The following is an 18,234-nucleotide window of genomic DNA, read 5'->3' on the forward strand; positions in this document are numbered from 1 at the left end:
TCCGATGGTAATTGCATGTGACATGAAGGCCTGAGAAAAGGCTTCCAGTAATAGTAAAGTTGTTGGGATCACAAGGACCATGATGCATGGATCATGAAGGTGGGCTTTTATGTATACCGGATGGACCCAGATAAGCAAAAGCTGAGTGGCAAGAAGAAAATCTGGGGGAATTGTTGGGAGTATAACAAAGGGACTTGCCAGAGATGCCGGTGCCACTTCAAGCACTGTGGTGGGGCACATCAAAGGCAGGAATGCCCTAAACCGCCCAGAGCTGTATGGAAGGGCGGTATAAAAATCTAAAATAAAATAAACTGAGTTTGAGCTAGGCCCCCTTTCAGGGGAGGGCCAGCCTGCTCTAAAGAAAGGAGGGTTGGGACCTTCCAAAGCCGCCGGCAGATAACGGCAGCTGGAGTTGTGTACTCTGATGGTTACCCCCATTTGGGTACCTGCCCTGCTTCCCGTGCTAAGACAGTATCCAGACACAGCAACAGCGGCATACCTGGCTTCCAATTTCACCAATGGCTTTCACATACTGTTTATGGGTCAGAGGACTGCTACGACTGGTATTAACCTTAAGTCAGCCATTCAGTTACCTGACATTGTAGTGGAAAAACTTGCCAAGGAGTGCGATGTGGGCAGAATGCCGGGTCCTAACCCCAGCCACCTTTCCCTAACCTAAGAGTGTTCCCTCTAGGTGAGGTGCAAAAGAAGTCACTGGGGCAATACAGGCTAATTCACTACCTGTCATATCCCAGAAGCACATTAGTGATTGCACCACAGGTCTGCTTAGTAAGTCATGCATCATTAGACTATGTGATAACCCTGATGTAGGCCTGTGGATGGGGTGCACTGATAGTGAAATGCGATGCTCAGTCTGCATTTCCCCTGCTGCTGGTGCGTGTGATGACTTTTGTCTCTTAGGCTGTTATTTTCAGGGTGGCTTGCACATGGACAAAGCCATGCCCATGGGTACGCTTTGCCTGTGTGGCTTTTGAGCTCTTCAGCACCTTCTTGGAGTGGGTGCTGAAGGACTGGACTGAAAGTCCCCTTGGCATCCATTATCACGATGACCTTCTATTTATTGGCCTGGCAAACTCCCCTGCCTGAGAATATCGGCTAGTGGCATTTCAAATGCTGGCTAGGGAACCGGGAGTGCTGCCAGTGGCTGGAAAAACAGAGGGCCTCTCAGTTTGCCTGTCATATCTGGGGATGTTCTTAGACTCTGAAGCTGGGCTGTCCAAACTACCACTAGACAAAGTGAGGGCCTTATAGGGGCTGCTGGAGGACATGATGCAGAAGTGTAAATGCAGCCTAAGGTAGATGCAGGTGATTCTGGAGCATCTTATGTTCACCTGCAAGGCAGTGTCACCAGGATGTGCCTTCTGTGCTTGTCTAGCTACAGCCACAGCTGGAATCACTGCAGCCAATCACCACATATGGTTGACGCGGTCCTTGAAGGAGGACTTTGCAGTATGGAAGGATTTCCTAAAGGGGTTCAACACTGTGGCGATATGGCAGACCCCACTGTCCACTGAGAATTCACTTCTCAGGTTCATTCTGATGCTGCAGACAGCCTGGGGTTTGGGGTCTTTTATGACAACAGGTGATGTGCCCAGCGATGGCCAGCAGAACGGGCAGGTTCAGACATCCTTAGGGATCTCACTTTCCTAGAACTTTTCCTAGTGTTGATGGCAGTTGTAATGTGGGGCGAACTGTTCCAGAACAAACGAGTACTTTTCTGGTGCAACAACCAGGCAGTGGTATGCATCATTAACAAGCAGTCCAGCAGGTCTGAACGAGTCATGCACCTAGTGCAAAGGCTTGAGCGGGCCTGCCTGGAGGGGAGCATAACTTTTAGCATGTACCTGGGTCCTCTAATGATTTCACAGATGAGTTATCTTGGTTCGAGGGGGATCCATTCCTTCCATATCAGGGCAGCCACCCAAGCAGCTGTACGCGGGTTGTCGGTGGACAGGGTCATGCCCATGGGCAGATGGTGGTTATCAGTGTATAAGTGTTATGTGCACCTGAACCTTTTGCTCTAATTGTTTTTGATGTTACAGGGCTCAGACCAAATATCCTGACAGCATTGGTCACTGCCCACAGCATCATGTTTCGGGTGGCCTGTTATAAATTCAGGTCTGGTTGGAGTAGTCGTCTGGAACTGGAAGGCCAGCTTTGGGTCTCATGGGTCAGGCACCGTGGTATGCAGTGGGCCTCATTCCTGGACAACTTGGCAGCTGTGGTGCATTCCAATGGGTGCCCCGGACATCATCCTCATACAACTGGGCAGGAATGATCTCCCAAGGTTACCAGGACACTGCCTCACCACCATGTGTCATGCCCCCGCTGACACCTCCCGTCTCCAAGGTGTTGCCACAGCAACCAGAGCCAGCTGCCAAGCCAGCTGCCATAAATTAACCAACTGCGGTCAGAGCAGAGGGATGCCTCTGAATGCACAGAGGAGAACAGCAGAAATGAACCAGTCTATTTCTGAGATGCAACTCTTGTACAGCAACAAGTGCAGTCTAGTCCAGATAGCTCCCCAGAAAGACTAAGGGTACATAGAAGATCGGATTTCACAGAATGCCAGACGAGCCAAAGACTGCAGGCACACTGTCTAAGTAGATCGGGTCCAGCTGGGATGGCTCCTAGGGAGGATGAATGAATCCTCCCCCAGGTGCAGCCAATTAGCTAGGTTGCTTTTAGGCAAGGAATCACCAGCAGTTCCTCGGCGTTGGTGCAATCTATGCAGAAACCCTCCCGCCTGGCTTGGATTCCCTTTGCTCTGCAAACTCCTGCATGATTTCCTACTGCCTTCCCTGACCTTGGCATATGGCTCTCAATTTCGCTCCTGGTAACTGGACTGGCTTTGATGACTAACCCGCTTACCTGGATCCTGACCTCAGTTATCTTCCAGCCACTCTTCACCTTGGCCCCAACTCTGTTTGCTTTGGCAGGTGTAATGACCCAGACTGGACACTGGCCTTGCTCTTGTGTGGTGACTCAGGCTTGGCTCTGCAGCCAAGGCACCTCCCGCCCAGCTTTACTGGGTGCGGCCAGATAGATTGTATAAGACTTGCAGATTGCTCAGCAGCAGCTACTGGCAGTCCACATCTTATGGTCCACCCTATTTGAGTGAATTGTTTGGCAGGGTACCATCCCTCTGGACCAAGTGGACCCAACCTGGAGGAAGGTCAACAAGGCAGTGGGCAAGTTCCTGGGATGAAGTGGGGTAAGATCATTTGGCACACAGACAGTGGGCCTTATACTGTAATGGTGGATCCCATTTAACTGAGTTGGGGATGAACACTTGGGTACAGGGAATTAAGCATGCACTATTGGGGTAGCTGCAAAGTCAGACAATTGGCAGGAGCGTGGGAGGAGGATGCCCTCTCTCCGGCTCAGTGGTGGGTTTCTAGCATGGGGTGGATCCATTAGTGAAGCATGCCAAGCCTGCATGCTGGCCTGCTCAATACAGGGGGCCTCCATAAGAGGTTGTGGGCAAGTGGAGCCAGGCAACCCCCATTCATGGAGGAGGAAGCTGGACGACAGTACCGTAATTCCAGGTGGCAAGGAAACCCAAGAGAGGTTGATGCCTCAATGGGTTCCCAACACTGCCACCTCCCAGGGGAATCAGCAGGCCATTTGGGACTGGAGAACCAGGCGGGCTTGCCAGGGGGACCTGTGGCATTGCCTGCTGAGGTCAAAGGCTGCCTTGTGATCAACTGACCACAAGAGAGCCAACACAAGTGAACCCATGCTGTGTAAAAAGTTATGTTGTTGTAATAAAGTTGTGGCAAATTTCACATCAAAGAGTTGGTTGTCAGTGTCATTATAGGGACATGCAATGGTGTCCCCCCTGTAAACCAATGCTCTCAGGAATACAGACCACTTGCATGTACTTTACATCATGCCTCTGAGTGTGGGAGGGTGTTTAGGTGAACAGAATGAACATTCAAGTGGGGCCAGTGGACTCTGCAAAAAGTATAGATCTGGCCTTAGGGTTGCCATGTCAACCTCCTGGTGAGGCCTGAAGTTACAACTGATTTCCAGACTATACTTATTATTATATTATTTAAGACCTGTATTGTACCTCTGAAAAGTGGCTGCTTGGAAGAACTACTGGATGACATTAGACCCAACTAATGTCCGTTCTCACATTAAATCCCACTCTTTCAAGCTCTCTAGATAGCTGCAAATCCAATGTTAGCAAGTGTAATAAGCTCCTGGCTTAGCTACTTTGCTAAAAGTTCACTCAAAGGAACTGATAGGAAAAGTCCTAGAATGCCCTAATAGCCACCCGGATAAGATAGGAAATGGGAGGAGGAGTTGATCCAGCCAAGAGTAGTCCTGATCTGGCTGTTTGTATAGGCCACCTGAGATCTCTTTGGCCTCATCATGGTTGGAGTTGAGCTCCTTCTTGCTGACATTGTTAGCTAACATGTTGAAGGGGAGGAAGGACAGGAGGGAGGGAGAGAGACAGAGAGACAGAGAGACAGAGAGAGAGGATGGATGGGGCTGGGAGCCAAAGCATCACATCAGAGTGGGCTTGCTCAAACCATTGCATGTGAGAGAGAGCCCATTTACACATTGTGTTCTTACATATTTTTTCTAGTGTGTTGAATCTACAAGGGATCCTTCGACTCTGTACCAGGTGTTCTGCATTAGTGCCTTTTGTTCAGATTTTTCTTCATCTTTCCAGGATGCAATCCGCTGCATGCTTTCCACATTTGTTGTGGGAAAGAGTCATCCTCCCATCATGTTCTTTGTTGCATTTAATTTTTTTCTACACGTGCAAGATAATGCAATTACGTAAGAACAACATCCTATTTGCAAAACGATGTTCTTTTTTTTAGATCAGTTCTGTCTGCTTACCTTCCCCCCCACCACATTTGCATGAGTGCACAAAACATAGTCTTGTTGCTTGTAAAACCATAATCAATATAGTGTCTGAGTGGAAGGGGGGTGAGAGGCGAAGCAAATATCTCCAGAATGTTTTTTTTAAGGGGAGTGGAAAGTCTACGCTTTTTCATGAAAGGGGGAAAGTTTTTTTTTTTTTTTGCAGGGGTTTTACAAGGATCTTGTGCTAGGTGGATAGAGTCACCCACCCTCTCCCATGGCTGGTAAATGTGGGCCTTGCACTGAGCTTACTGCAGAATGCACTGTTAATAGTAATCATGACTGCCCACCTGTTGTACAATTATGAATTGAAAGCAAAAAAGAGGAACAAGAAAAGCATGTCCAGAAGGAGCATACATTTCTTTTACCTTCTCACCTCTGGTGCTCTATCCTGCTCCTACTCATGAGGAGAAAAGAGAATCCACACTGTCTGCCTTCAATTGCCATGTTTGGTAGAAGAGGCAGGGAGCCTGACTGAAAGTATGTAACTGAACATCAACAACATGCATGTTTCAGCATTGTTAGTGAATTGTACTAACTGTAAAATAAGTTTTAAAAATGTGGAATGCTGCTTATGCAATTTCATTATCCAACCTGGGCTGCATCATTTCTGACATTACCCACCAGAGAAACTAGAATGGTGGTTATTCAAAGCTCACCTATCTTTTCTCCCCCCCCCCCAATAATCGTCAGACGTACACACACCCCTTTATATGTTAGTAGCAGTAACCCATTGGACAAAAAATACAATGGGCTATAGGCCACCTGCATTCTCAATATCCCCCCCCAGCCTGTGAAGGTGAGTGTGTGTGTGTGTGTGGGGGGGGAGTATTGAAAGGGAATGTGGACTGTATAACAGCTGATCATGACAGTCACAGGGCTGTCAGGATCAGCTGTAATGTGGGGCTAGTCCATTTAAACACTGCCTGACAGCCTGGAAAGGGGAGGGGGCATGTTTTCAAGGAGAAGGACCCTGTTTTACAGCTGACCATAACAGCCCCATAGGGCTCCCATCCAGCCTGCCAAAGCAGGGGGGAGCACTTTAATGGACTGGGCCCCTTGTATGACAACTGCTCATTACAACCCCGCACCTGTAACACAGTAGCATACTCTCTTTAAATGCCCTCACCTTCATAGACAAAGCTTTGCCTACAAAAAAGGGGCGGTTGCATCTTGAGTGATCTAAAGCCTCCTGGTGTGGGCAGGTCTCTGCCCGGAGACTTTGGAATAGTCAATATGTCATCAGAAGTATGGGCACAATTTTATATGTTACTAGCAAGAAAGCCCATTGCAACCAGGAATGCAATGGGCGCTAGGACCCAGGGGACACCAGCAGGTGCTTTTTTTTTCTGCTGCGTGGAGCTGTGAAAGGCTCCTACAGGGTTTTTTTTTTTCTGCTGCTGTGAAAGGCTCCTGCAGGGTTTTTTTTTTCTGCTAGCTCTCGTGGGCGTGCCGGCTTGGAGCTCCTACAGGGGTTTTTTTTCCTGCTGCTTGGAGCTGGGAAAGGCTCCTTCAGGGTTTTGTTTTCTGCTGCTTGGATCTGCGAAAGGCTCCTACATGGTTTTTTTTTCTGCTGCTTGGATCTGCGAAAGGCTCCTACAGGGTTTTTTTTTCTGCTGCTTGGAGCTGTGAAAGGCTCCTACAGGGTTTTTTTTTCTGCTGCTTGGAGCTGTGAAAGGCTCCTGCAGGGTTTTTTTTTTCTGCTAGCTCTCGTGGGCGTGCCGGCTTGGAGCTCCTACAGGGGTTTTTTTTCCTGCTGCTTGGAGCTGGGAAAGGCTCCTTCAGGGTTTTGTTTTCTGCTGCTTGGATCTGCAAAAGGCTCCTACAGGGTTTTTTTTTCTGCTGCTTGGATCTGCAAAAGGCTCCTTCAGGGTTTTGTTTTCTGCTGCTTGGATCTGCAAAAGGCTCCTACAGGGTTTTTTTTTCTGCTGCTTGGATCTGCAAAAGGCTCCTTCAGGGTTTTGTTTTCTGCTGCTTGGATCTGCAAAAGGCTCCTTCAGGGTTTTGTTTTCTGCTGCTTGGATCTGCAAAAGGCTCCTTCAGGGTTTTGTTTTCTGCTGCTTGGATCTGCGAAAGGCTCCTACAGGGTTTTTTTTTCTGCTGCTTGGAGCTGGGAAAGGCTCCTACAGGGTTTTTTTTTCTGCTGCTTGGAGCTGTGAAAGGCTCCTGCAGGGTTTTTTTTTTCTGCTAGCTCTCGTGGGCGTGCCGGCTTGGAGCTCCTACAGGGGTTTTTTTTCCTGCTGCTTGGAGCTGTGAAAGGCTCCTACAGGGTTAATTTTTTTCTGCTGCCTCTCGTCGGCGCGGCGGCTTGGAGCTCCTACAGGGGTTTTTTTTTCTGCTGGTTGGATCTGCGAAAGGCTCCTACAGGGTTAATTTTTTTCTGCTGCCTCTCGTCGGCGCGGCGGCTTGGAGCTCCTACAGGGGTTTTTTTCTCTGCTGCCTCTCGTCGCGCTAGCGGCGAAAGGCTCCTCCGGGGGTGTTTTTTTTTTTTCTGCAGCTTCTCGGCGGCTGGAGTCTTGTGTTGTGTTTGCGGCGGGGGCTTCCTTGGGGCCGGCCTGACGCGGTGAGAGACGCTTCGCGCCTCTCACCACGTCAGGCCGGGAGCAACTGCGAGCCGCGCTGAGCGCGGCTCGCAGTTGCTGGGGCTGGGAATCGGAGGGACCAATCGGCAGGCGCTTCGCGCCTGCCGTTTGGTCCCTCCGGTTGTCTGTCATGAGGAAGGGTCCAATCCGGACCCTTCCTCATCCCGGACACATCCCGCCCCAGAACCCCTTACTGTTTTATTTAGTCCGTGGCGCCCGCGGCGCCACGGGCGGTGTACAGATGATGATGATGACAGCCAGTTTTCCCACTGTACCTCTCTCTATACAATCTTGCAATTCAAACAGCTGGTCTTACGGTTCCCTTTTTCATGTGTCATCAACATCCAAGATGTCTGATCCTATTTTCCCTTTCAAGATTTCTTCTCAGTTATCTCAGTATCTGCTGGCATCATCACTATAATCATCCACTACCCTATGAACTTGCCATGCAACCTTGCCTTGATGTTTGATTCCTCTTCCTTAGATTCTCCTGTTCAATTCATCATTAAGCAACTGACATCTAGAAGAGGAGAATCATTTTCTACTCCACTTAATTCCAGAGTTGTAAATCTCACTCCTTCTTCTAGCTTACTATAGGGAGGGAAACCTAAACAATGTAGGACCATGCTGATCCACTCATATCTCTGCTGTTTTTTCCAGTTCACAGAAAGGAAAACGTTTTAAAAGTGGACAACTAAGTAAATGTTTTAAAAAGCATAAAATAAATGTCATGCTAGCCTAAAAGAATAATCAAAATTAATATTTTTTTGAAATGGAGGGATAAAACAGGGTTCCTTGAACATTACAGAACCTTCAGAGAAGTAAATGTTATAAACTAATGAAATTGTATAAAATATTAACTTTCACACAAAAAAATTGGCATTTAAGGAACAAGGTTAAACTAGAATCTTTTTTCCTGACATCTCATTTTAAATCAAACAAGGATTGCAGAAAGAAATGTCAAGAAGTGTTCAGTAAGGCAAGCCCCACCTACAATGAGAAACATAGCCCGGACTCAAGATTACCACTTCAGTTAGAACTAGACCAAACTCAATATGTATTTTAAAACTCATACATGTCAGAATCTAAAATCTAAGAGTGTAAGAGAACATAAGAGCCTCCCCAACAACCCAGAGTATTTAAAACTCAGGACATTGTCTAACCCTTGACCCTCTATGAAGGATGAAAAAAAAAGCAAACAACCCACTCCCCCTCCCCCTCCCCCAAAATCAATCAGACTATAAATAAATATACATGGTTCGGTAAGGAGTCTGTTTATTTGAAACGGATGTTTAACCATTAGGAACATGGTATTATTTACTGTTCAGTTTTAAAAGCAGATAATCCTGCCTAAATAATCAAGGTAACATTTGTACAATGTATAGTGATTGTCAACTAGTATTTTCCTGTTACATAACTCCAAACAGTACAGGCTGAGACCTCAGAAATGATGGAGACAGTGGGGGATTGAACGGACTGTGCAAAGTCAACTTGCATTACACAGCAGTGTTTTTATTCCTCTTTTGACCTGATTTGCCCTTACTGAAAACAACTGCCAGTTTTTATATAATATTTAATACTTTTCTAATGTTGCCATGGGCAACATGACCTAATCCTTATCACAATTTTCTAGGTCAAGCTACGATTAGACTCATGATGGCACAGATAAGGGAAATCTGGACAACAGGGGTCAATACTTCTTTTATATTTTTGCTCATAAAACAAAGAATGGGAGAAAGCAAAGGGAATAAAAGGCACATATGTTTCACTGGAAGAAAGGGCACCACCAAAAAAAAAAGTAAGTTTCAGATATCTCCCAAAGTAATAGAAAGAAATACTAGGTAGTTAAGATGTCACAAATATTTGCTGGGTTGAGCTTTAATAGTTTGCTTACCTGATGCCTTCCCCTGTCAATTTATTTTATTTATACTTGGATTTATATGAGTGCCCTGAGCCATTAATCTGTTTTTAACTAGTTATGGTTTTGAATGTAATTTGTTATATAATGTTGTTAAGTGTCCAGAACCAGTGAGCCAGTACTATTCCATACCATTGTAGCCTGCATATGTGAGCTATTGCCTCCAGATGCTCTCTCATCCCAGGGGAGGGCTCTTGCAGGAAGGGGAGAACTTGATGATGTTATTGTTCATTGGCCACAACCCAATGTCTGGTGGAAGAGCTCTGTCTTTCAGGCCCTCCAAAACTGAACTAGCTCTTGCAGGGACCACAGCTTTTCCAGGAGCTCATTCCACCAGGTGGGGGCCAGGGCCAAAAAGACCCTGGCCGTGGTTGAGTCCAGATGTATGTCTCAGGCCAGGGGACACCAGTTGGTTCAAGTTGTCAGAGTACAATGCCCTTCAGGGGGTACAGTCAGTTAGGCGGTCCCTTAGGTACGTGGAACCCAGGGTGCCGATTACCTTAAAGGTATTCATGCCCTTGTCCCATATTGGGTGCAGTGGTTACAAAATTAAGGGTGAAGGACTAATTACTGACATGTTTTATCATAATAACCACAATGTTCCCCTGAGCTAAACTGTAACATTAGAAAGGTTGCAAGATTAATCCTTCTGTAAAGTGCAATTCCCTGCCATCACCACAACTAATGTTTCCCCTGCACAAATTTGCTGAATGTTCAAGTTCATATCACTATTGGAAGTGTTAATTTGTGAACAATTCAGAGTGAATTTGTGACAAGCAATACTACTGTAAACTAAAGGTAAATGTGGGTGAGAAAAAAACATGATTACAAACAGGGCTTTTAAAATGTGCTTCTGTTTTACATTCAAGATCACATCTTGTCTAGGAGATTGGCAGTACTGTTTGTTGTCACCTGAACATTCTAGTGAAACAGCTACTTTCTTAATTCAGGCATCTAAGACTGCATTGATACGGCTGGTTCTGTAACTGCCACCAGCCTCGCATTCTACATAAGAGATCTTTCTGTCCAAACTGTATTTCCATTAACTGCTTCATGTGTAGCCACTGCATGCATCTCACAGAAAAGTTACTGATAATCAGATAAAACAATTCAGTTCTCCCTATCTGTTTCCTTCCAAAGGGCTAGGCAAATGGGTGATAAATAAAATAAATTAAATAAATATTTATTTTTATACCCCACCATAATTTTAACATTAATACAGACATTCAATATTTGAAGGTCCTAACTGCCATCAGTTGTTTTTTTATGGTCCCATCTTTGAAATGATGCCTGATCATTTCTCTTAGTGCTAGTTGCTGACATGGTTATCATGGGACCATATATCAACCAAGTTCAGTGAATCAAGCAGTCATGCAACATGACAATTCTATGAAGTGCAGCTGCTGAGGAATCCAGCTTTAGGCTCATAGGACCACCTACATGATATCCATGACAGTTGTGACAGCTGTGGAGAACTGTGGAAAATCATATCTTATATCAGTGGTCCTTCCAGAGCCAGGGCCCATTTTTAATACCCTATAGCACTATGGGACCTAGAGGCTCAAAAGAACAGTACCTGAAGATATGTGACTTCATAGCCATGTGGCAGCAAAAAGAAGGAGCCAATGTATCTGAATCTATGCTAAAAATATGACCTTGCTACTTTGCTGCTCCTCTTAGGATGTATACAAAGAGAGAGAAGTTACAGGACAACATTTGTTCTAGGCATGTTTAATTCAAGCAGTTGCTCTCAAAACTCAGGAAAAACATCAATTTATAGGTGCTCGTGACCTAGGAGATGAAGATCTGTGACCACCTGTGGGCCCTAGATGCAGAAATGATCCATCAGAAGAACTAGCCTTGTATATGTGATGTTTGGAATTTTCTCTGAGAAAATCCAGGTAACATCTGAGTTTCAACTCAGATAAACTGCTTGAAGTCTCACTAGAGGTTGGGGAGGGAGCCAGTGTAATGTCAGCTTTGGTTTCTACAGGAAGAAAAGTATCGTGGGCAATGTCTTCATGTATCATTTACATTTAGGGAAACTTGCATTTAGGGTGTGAAAATGGTGCACAAGCATATTTCATTGTGGTGCATGGACTTAGAAAAAAAGTGTTCTCACCATATCATATATAAGCTCAAAATCATACAATGATTAGCTATATTTTCCCTGCAAATTCTCCCTAAGGACACAAGAATCAATGGAAGAAAGCTTATGTTCTTCTTTCCAAATCTATTTTATTGCTAGTTTGCTAGATTTTCATATGGGCACATCTGGGTGGCATCTTCTTTTCCTGGGTGTTGGCAGTTATTGGGGGGTGGGGTGGAGTTAGGTCAATGGGGTGGGAGGGAACTTTTACTGTTTAATGTTCTATGTTGTGTTAATTTTAATCCTGTATTTTGATTAGATGTTACCTGCTGTGAGTGGCTGGCTGGGAGCAGCAGCCTAGAAATATGATGAAATAAATTCAAATAAATAAAACTAAGTTTCCCAAATTCCTAGGACACTGTTGTAATAGTATTCCAGGTGTCAAGTTCCAGCCTGACTCTTCCCCTGCCACACATGCCTGCCCTGACATATCTGCCGCGTTCCCTTGTTGCGGTGCAACCAAGAGTCTGAGTCGGGCCACATTTGGGATGGCCCCAGCTCAGCATCGATGTCAAGTAGAACCTGGAATTTGCTCCACACCGGACAAGGAGTAAGGCAATGCAAATTTCTAGTGCAGAAAAGTTCCATGTCTTGCATGACTCACCCAGGCTCAACAGCAGCCACTTCACAATAGCGGTGGGCAGAATTTCAGATTCAGATTTAGGAGTCTCAAGTTTGAACCCATGCCACTATGGAAGCTTACTGGGTGACTTTAGGCCTAAACTACCTCACAGGGCTGTTAGGAGCATAAAATGGAAGAGGGGAGAATGATGTAAGTAGCTTTGATTCCCCATTGTGGACAAGTCAAAGTATAAATGAAATAAACAATAGCTGAAGATGGTGGCTTGGTTGGTGGGTGAGAAGGAGAGACAGAAGCAGGGACAAGTGAGGATATGGGGGGCTGCCTGGAGAAGGGAAACAGAATGAGGAAAGAAATAAAGGGAAAATGAGGAGCATCCCCCCCCACAAGTCCTTCATAGCCTGTCATGTTGTCATTGCTGTCCTATGTAAAAACTCCCTGAAAATAACTAAATAGCATAACTAGGAGAAAAGTTAGGGTAGAACTGTTTGCTTGCTGTGTTAGTTTTCCAGTTTCAGGGAATTGTTTTATATAGAAAAACACAGAAAAACGTGGTTCCTCACCAGCCATATGAAAAGGGACTGCATTTATTACCACCTTCTTATTTATTAATTAAAAAAAACTTATATATCACCTTTCCTCTTGGTTCAAAGCACCTCAGCTTACCTCATTCTGCTGTACTCTGATTAGGACCATGGCAGACAGGGAGAAAGGACTAAAGAATTCCCCCTATGCTGTTTCCTGACCTGAAAGGGCCTTGTGAACAGCTGTTTTCTCTGCTAGGGACACATAGGAATACATTTCCCCAGGACAGCAAACAGCAGCTCCCTAGGGTCATTTTGGGTCAGGAAAATGGGAGAAAGCTTGAGCCTTTTCTCTATATATACATAGCAGTATCTCCCAGCTCAACAACTGCCTGAAAATAAAATTTCAAAATGAAACTCTAAGTGTGTATCATGTTTAACAGGACTTGAAATGGACCTAAAAGGAATGCAGCGTGCAATTAGGCCCTTCAGATATAAAATACTTGCTTCTAATAGATTTTGCCATAATATTTGGCCAATTAAAACTGATTTCATGTTTAGTACATGCCTAACACTCCAGAATCTAAAAAACATGCTTACATTTTCATGGACCATGTTCTTGCTTATTTGATACATATCCTACATTTGGTGGATATCCTGCACTGGAACAAGACAGAAGAATTCACAGTATTCTTGTAACCTAGGATGCAAATGATGACTTGTTTGCAATCTGTCAGCAAACAACTGACAGTGTGGGGATTGAACATGGTCTTTCCCCAACCTTATCCAACACTGTATAACAGATTAACTGCTATAACAGATTAACTACCTAGTCAAAATTAGGTGTGAGTGTCTGTGTGTACAATTCACAAGAAAGGGCATATCTTTCAGTATGGGGTTGGTCTTTTAGTTACACTTGGGAAACTTGTAAAATGTTCTGCCACTCGACTGAAATCACTGGTCTCACTCCATGTTTACAATGTTACAATAACACAGACACATCTGATGGGTAGAACAAAATTTCAGTCCAACAACACATTTAAATCCAACAAAGTTTTATTCAAGGTGTGAGCTTTCATGGGCACAACACACCTTGAATAAAACTTGGTTAGACTTAAAGGTGCCATTGGACATGAAATCTGATTGGTGATATGGAGCCATGTATTTACATGGCCTACATGATCCCTGTTAGCATTACCGTGTATCCAGAAAGGAAATTTGTGGAACTTAGTTTTGTAAAGTGGCCCCACAGCATCTGACAAGAAGGGTAGCAAACAAGAGCAGGGTCTTTCAGAGGATATTTCAAGTTCCACAGCACTTCATTTTTGCAGCTGGCTTACCTCTAATTTTGCAATATATCACAATTTAGCCTACATTCCTCAAATTAAGTTCTATTGTTGACATCAGCATGTAAGGAGAAGACAAAAGCAGGGAAAGTCCACTTGGCACATAGAAGCCCGACAATTCTAAAACAATCTGAGACACATCCCAGGGAAAACTAGAAAGATACCTTTTTTTGTTAAACTTTTCTAAATTTCAGCAATGGAGGTCAATTTGGACTGGGACCACAGGGCTGTTTTTAAAGAATATTCCACCCATTCCTTTTGCCCAAAGTATGCCATCCCCTGTAGTCCCCAAGTAGAACAATAATAAATATGCTTTCTCTACCAGGACAAATACTGCCTCCAGAGACCAATTTATATGAAGCAAATTGCAGAGAAAGAAAAAAGAATTAAGCTTTGCCCAGCACTGGAATCCCAGTTTTAATTGCCCCATATGCTCTCTGGGAAAGATGAAAAACATGGGAGAGCCAATCAAAAATTTATTTATATGATTTATATCCCGCCATTCGCATACAATGGCTTGTGGCAGGTCACAAAATCCATATCCCCTGATGTAGTTTGGTCCTTATAATTAAATACTATGGTAGGGGACTATAATTTAGCTTAAGTTCCCTTTTTTGATGCAGTTTCAATCAATCATTACAGGAGGCAATATTTTCCATGTATAAAACATACAGATTTATAACATTTCTTTTTTTAAAAAAGAAAAGAACTCTTACCTTTTTCACTGACACTTTCACTCTCTATTTCCACGTCATCACAACTGGTATATTCAGGTGTTGACGCTCCTTCTTCCTCAGAGCTGCTGACTGACATTTGCCTTTTCTTTCCACCCCGTTTCGATCTATGAGGCTTTGGAGGAGATGGTCGCACTGATTCTGACTGGTCAGAACTAAGGGAATCATTCCTTAGCATGGTTTCCATTTTCTCCCGCTTTGCTTTCCGAATGAGAATAGCAGAGCTAGGATCTAGGCTTTTTTTAAAGGGATCATGGTTTTTTGATTCTAAGTGCTCTGAAGGAACCACACTCTGCCTGGGAGTTGGTGGGCTATGATTAGCTAATTGTTTAGAAATGGCAATTCTTACATCACCTGTTCTTTCTATTGAGTATGCTCTCTGAGTATCCAAGTGAGATTTTGTGTCCTGAGTTCCTTGCAACTGAGAGTGATTTCCTAGTTTATTCTCAGATACCTCAGATTCCTCGACTTCTGTATGTGGCAAGGCAACATCACTGTGTCTTCTTTCATGCCGCGCTTTTGAAACTTTTGCATGCATACGCATCTGTTGCTCCTCGGGGTGTGGTTTCACAGGATACCTTGCTAGATTGGGATCACTCCTGTATCGAGTGTGATAGTCATCTTCTTTCCTTTGCTTCTCTTCCTCTATAGCCTTGCCCTCCTCAAATTGTTTTGGAAAGTCTGAATAGTCCTGGGACCTCCCTTTCTCTAATCTTCTACCATCACGTCTTTCTTTAAATTCCCTCTCATCTGCTTGTCCTTCACCCTGCTGAAGTGAGGATTTGGGCACACGTTTGCGCTCACCTTTTAGACCTCCTTTCCCATTCTGTTCAGAGCCCGTGGATGCTTTCTTCCTGATGTGAAAGGAAAAAAGAAAAGAAAAAGAAGGTGACAACTTCCAGTAAAATGGCAAGACACGAGCACAGTTTGTATCTCTAGACATATAAATGCAACAAGCAAAAACCGTTGAAAGGTTGAGCAGGTTTTTGATTTATTTAGACTTTTGCCAATGTTATTATTGACAATAATGTATTTTTCAAATCATAATGATTTGTCACAGTAATCACTGAATTGTTTTAAAGAAATTAGCTTTACTTTTAAGAATAGTCAATCTATCAAAACTCAAGTCATTTAAAAAGTTTATTTAAGACCAGGCACTATGAGCCTAAATATTTGCACCAGTAAGTTTCTCTGCTTTGCTACCTGTATAAACAAATGAATCTACCTTCTACTCCCAGAGGTTTTTAAAAAACTGAGATCTTTCTCACACTGCCTGTATGCATCTTGATTGCAAAAACTCTACTAGTTTGTATAAAACTGTAAACGAAGAAGCAGTTCTTAAGTTATCTTTGGATAGAAATTTAACACCGCTGTTTTAAGCAGGGCGATACTCATGCACTTCAGTGGGCTTAGGGTATGTTATGGGTATGTTAATATCCAAATATTGCATAGCTGAGGACCTGTCCACTGCTGATCAGAACGCAAAGTTCCTGAGTTATGACTGCGGCACAATTAAATTATACCTGAACACCATTGCTCATAAAAAAGATAATTAATCCAAGAACTCTTACCCCTTACCTTTAATATCACAGAGAAACTACTGCATCTTCTAAGTACTTCATCATCTTCCCAGCTAGTAAAGAACAATACATTCCTGGCTGGCTGCCACCTTTGGGCAGTGGCTAATTTCCAAGGCAGCAGTGTGAACACACAGTACAGAACGCAGCATACGGCCAAAGCACTGCTCTTAGCTGTGTCTGCTGCAGGGTACGCTACCAAAGGGACAGTGTTCATTTTCAAAAGAAGCTGCTTTGGCAGAAACAGGAAGCAAGGCATTCCAAGCACATGCATGGTTCTTTAACAAGCATGCATGTCTGTTCTTTGGATCCCAGCCTGTATTATTTCTTTTAAGCAGCAGATTTACCTTGAGTATTCACGCAGATCTCCTTTTGGGTTCATCAGTTCATTACAAGCAAAATATCATCAAATCACTGTCAAATAAGGACTATTCGCTTTTTAGAAACTTAACCATGCACAAAAGGAAAATGAATTTGTGCCTTAAAAATCTTACCTATATGTTTGCAAATTAAAGCCTGTCTGTTGGTTTGATGACTTGGTTCTATGAGGGATAAAATTCCATTTTCTGAGTGTTCTTTAGTCCATCACCCTTCCATGACTCGCATTTCTTGGTGGTAATGGCAGCTGCTGCAGTCAACCTGAACACCTCCCTTACTGCTGTTCTTGCCATAATAAGAAGGAGAGCAAGAACAGGGAAAGACCACCTACCACCATTCCCCATTGCTTAGTCACTGGCAGTGTGCCTTTACACATTTTACCAAAGCATAACCCAAATACATTTAGCTTTTATCTTTATGACAAGAGTCCTCAATGTTTAATATCATAGCTGCAACTTTCCCCATAAAAATATAGACAAGGCATTACCTCTCTTTAGGGGGTTCACTTCTAGATCTTGAAGTTTGCTTCTGCTCCAGGCCCATAACTTGCTGTGATAGCTCTATGCCTTTCCTTCTGTCAGGCTGCACAATAGGGGATATTTCCTGTGAAGAGGCAGCTGCTGTACTAAGGGGTGTTTGAGACCTTGACCGTTCTTGAAGCCTTGCTTTCTTTTCTCTAGGTGCATCTGAACTGCCACCAGTAGCTGTATCACTCAGTGTTCCATCCTGACTGGGAGGCTGTTGTGGACCACTTCCAAAAAACCACGCTCCAGATTTTGTTAAGATCTCTTGTTGTTTTCGGCATAAATTGCATACCCACATAACCTAAATTTTGAAAAAGAAAACAGCAGTCTGAGTACTGATTTCAAAAAGGTTTGGTTGCCTAAACATTTGAGAAGAGTTGATTTTCTTTTTGTATTGGGGCTCATGCTCAAAACATGCTTGTGGGCTGTGCTAGCCTTCCTAGCTAGAACAGAACACACTGGAAGAAAGCATTCACTCTTGATCAAGCTAGACATTCATCTTCCATCACCAACAAAACTTTCAGTACCCCTGATGTTGTAATTGTACAAGTACCCATGTCAGTCAAAAGTTACACAATCGGTTTATTTTTGTTTTGCTTTTTTGTACTGTTAAACTACAAAACATGGTTTTGCATATGATCTGATCTGATGTGATGCTGAACTTTGGGTTATGATATTCAAATCCAACATTTTATCCCATTGACTGTTGACAGAACAAATGCATATTGGTACTCTTCCAATTGAACATCAAACCACAGACATACCCACAATCAATTGTCCATTTATATTGAGTACATTTCCATCTCTCCTCAATGCAATGAATACTACTCACAGATATAATTAGAAAATTAATAGAGTGAAATTATGTTTAGGAAAAAGAACAAACCAAACCAAAAAGGAAATTTCAAATGCAAATACTAAAGGATGATTGTATGCTGCCAGGATAGTCTAAAAACAAACCAGCACTTGAATTCTAGGTCATTATCTGTAGATTTTAAAAATGCAAATTCTTTCAACAAG

At 43.7% G+C, this 18,234-nt stretch overlaps 1 protein-coding gene across 44 annotated transcripts in view; it reads right to left on the minus strand.

Annotated features, from left to right (window-relative positions):
* RIMS1 (regulating synaptic membrane exocytosis 1) overlaps positions 1–18,234 on the minus strand; it is a 354,394-nt gene that overhangs the window by 176,297 nt on the left and 159,863 nt on the right. For all 44 annotated transcript variants that reach the window (XR_013226078.1, XM_077307073.1, XM_077306856.1 and 41 more), the window contains 2 exons: positions 17,178–17,515; positions 14,718–15,589 (listed from right to left, as the gene is read on the minus strand). Coding sequence is in view for 43 of the 44 variants with exons in the window: in XM_077307073.1 (XP_077163188.1) it covers positions 14,718–15,589; positions 17,178–17,515 (1,210 nt within the window). In the remaining variant the exon portion in view is untranslated. The remainder of the gene's footprint in view (positions 1–14,717; positions 15,590–17,177; positions 17,516–18,234) is intronic.

The sequence above is a fragment of the Paroedura picta genome, chromosome 1 (genome assembly GCF_049243985.1).
Source record: "Paroedura picta isolate Pp20150507F chromosome 1, Ppicta_v3.0, whole genome shotgun sequence".
In the NCBI taxonomy this organism is placed as follows: Eukaryota; Metazoa; Chordata; class Lepidosauria; order Squamata; family Gekkonidae; genus Paroedura; species Paroedura picta.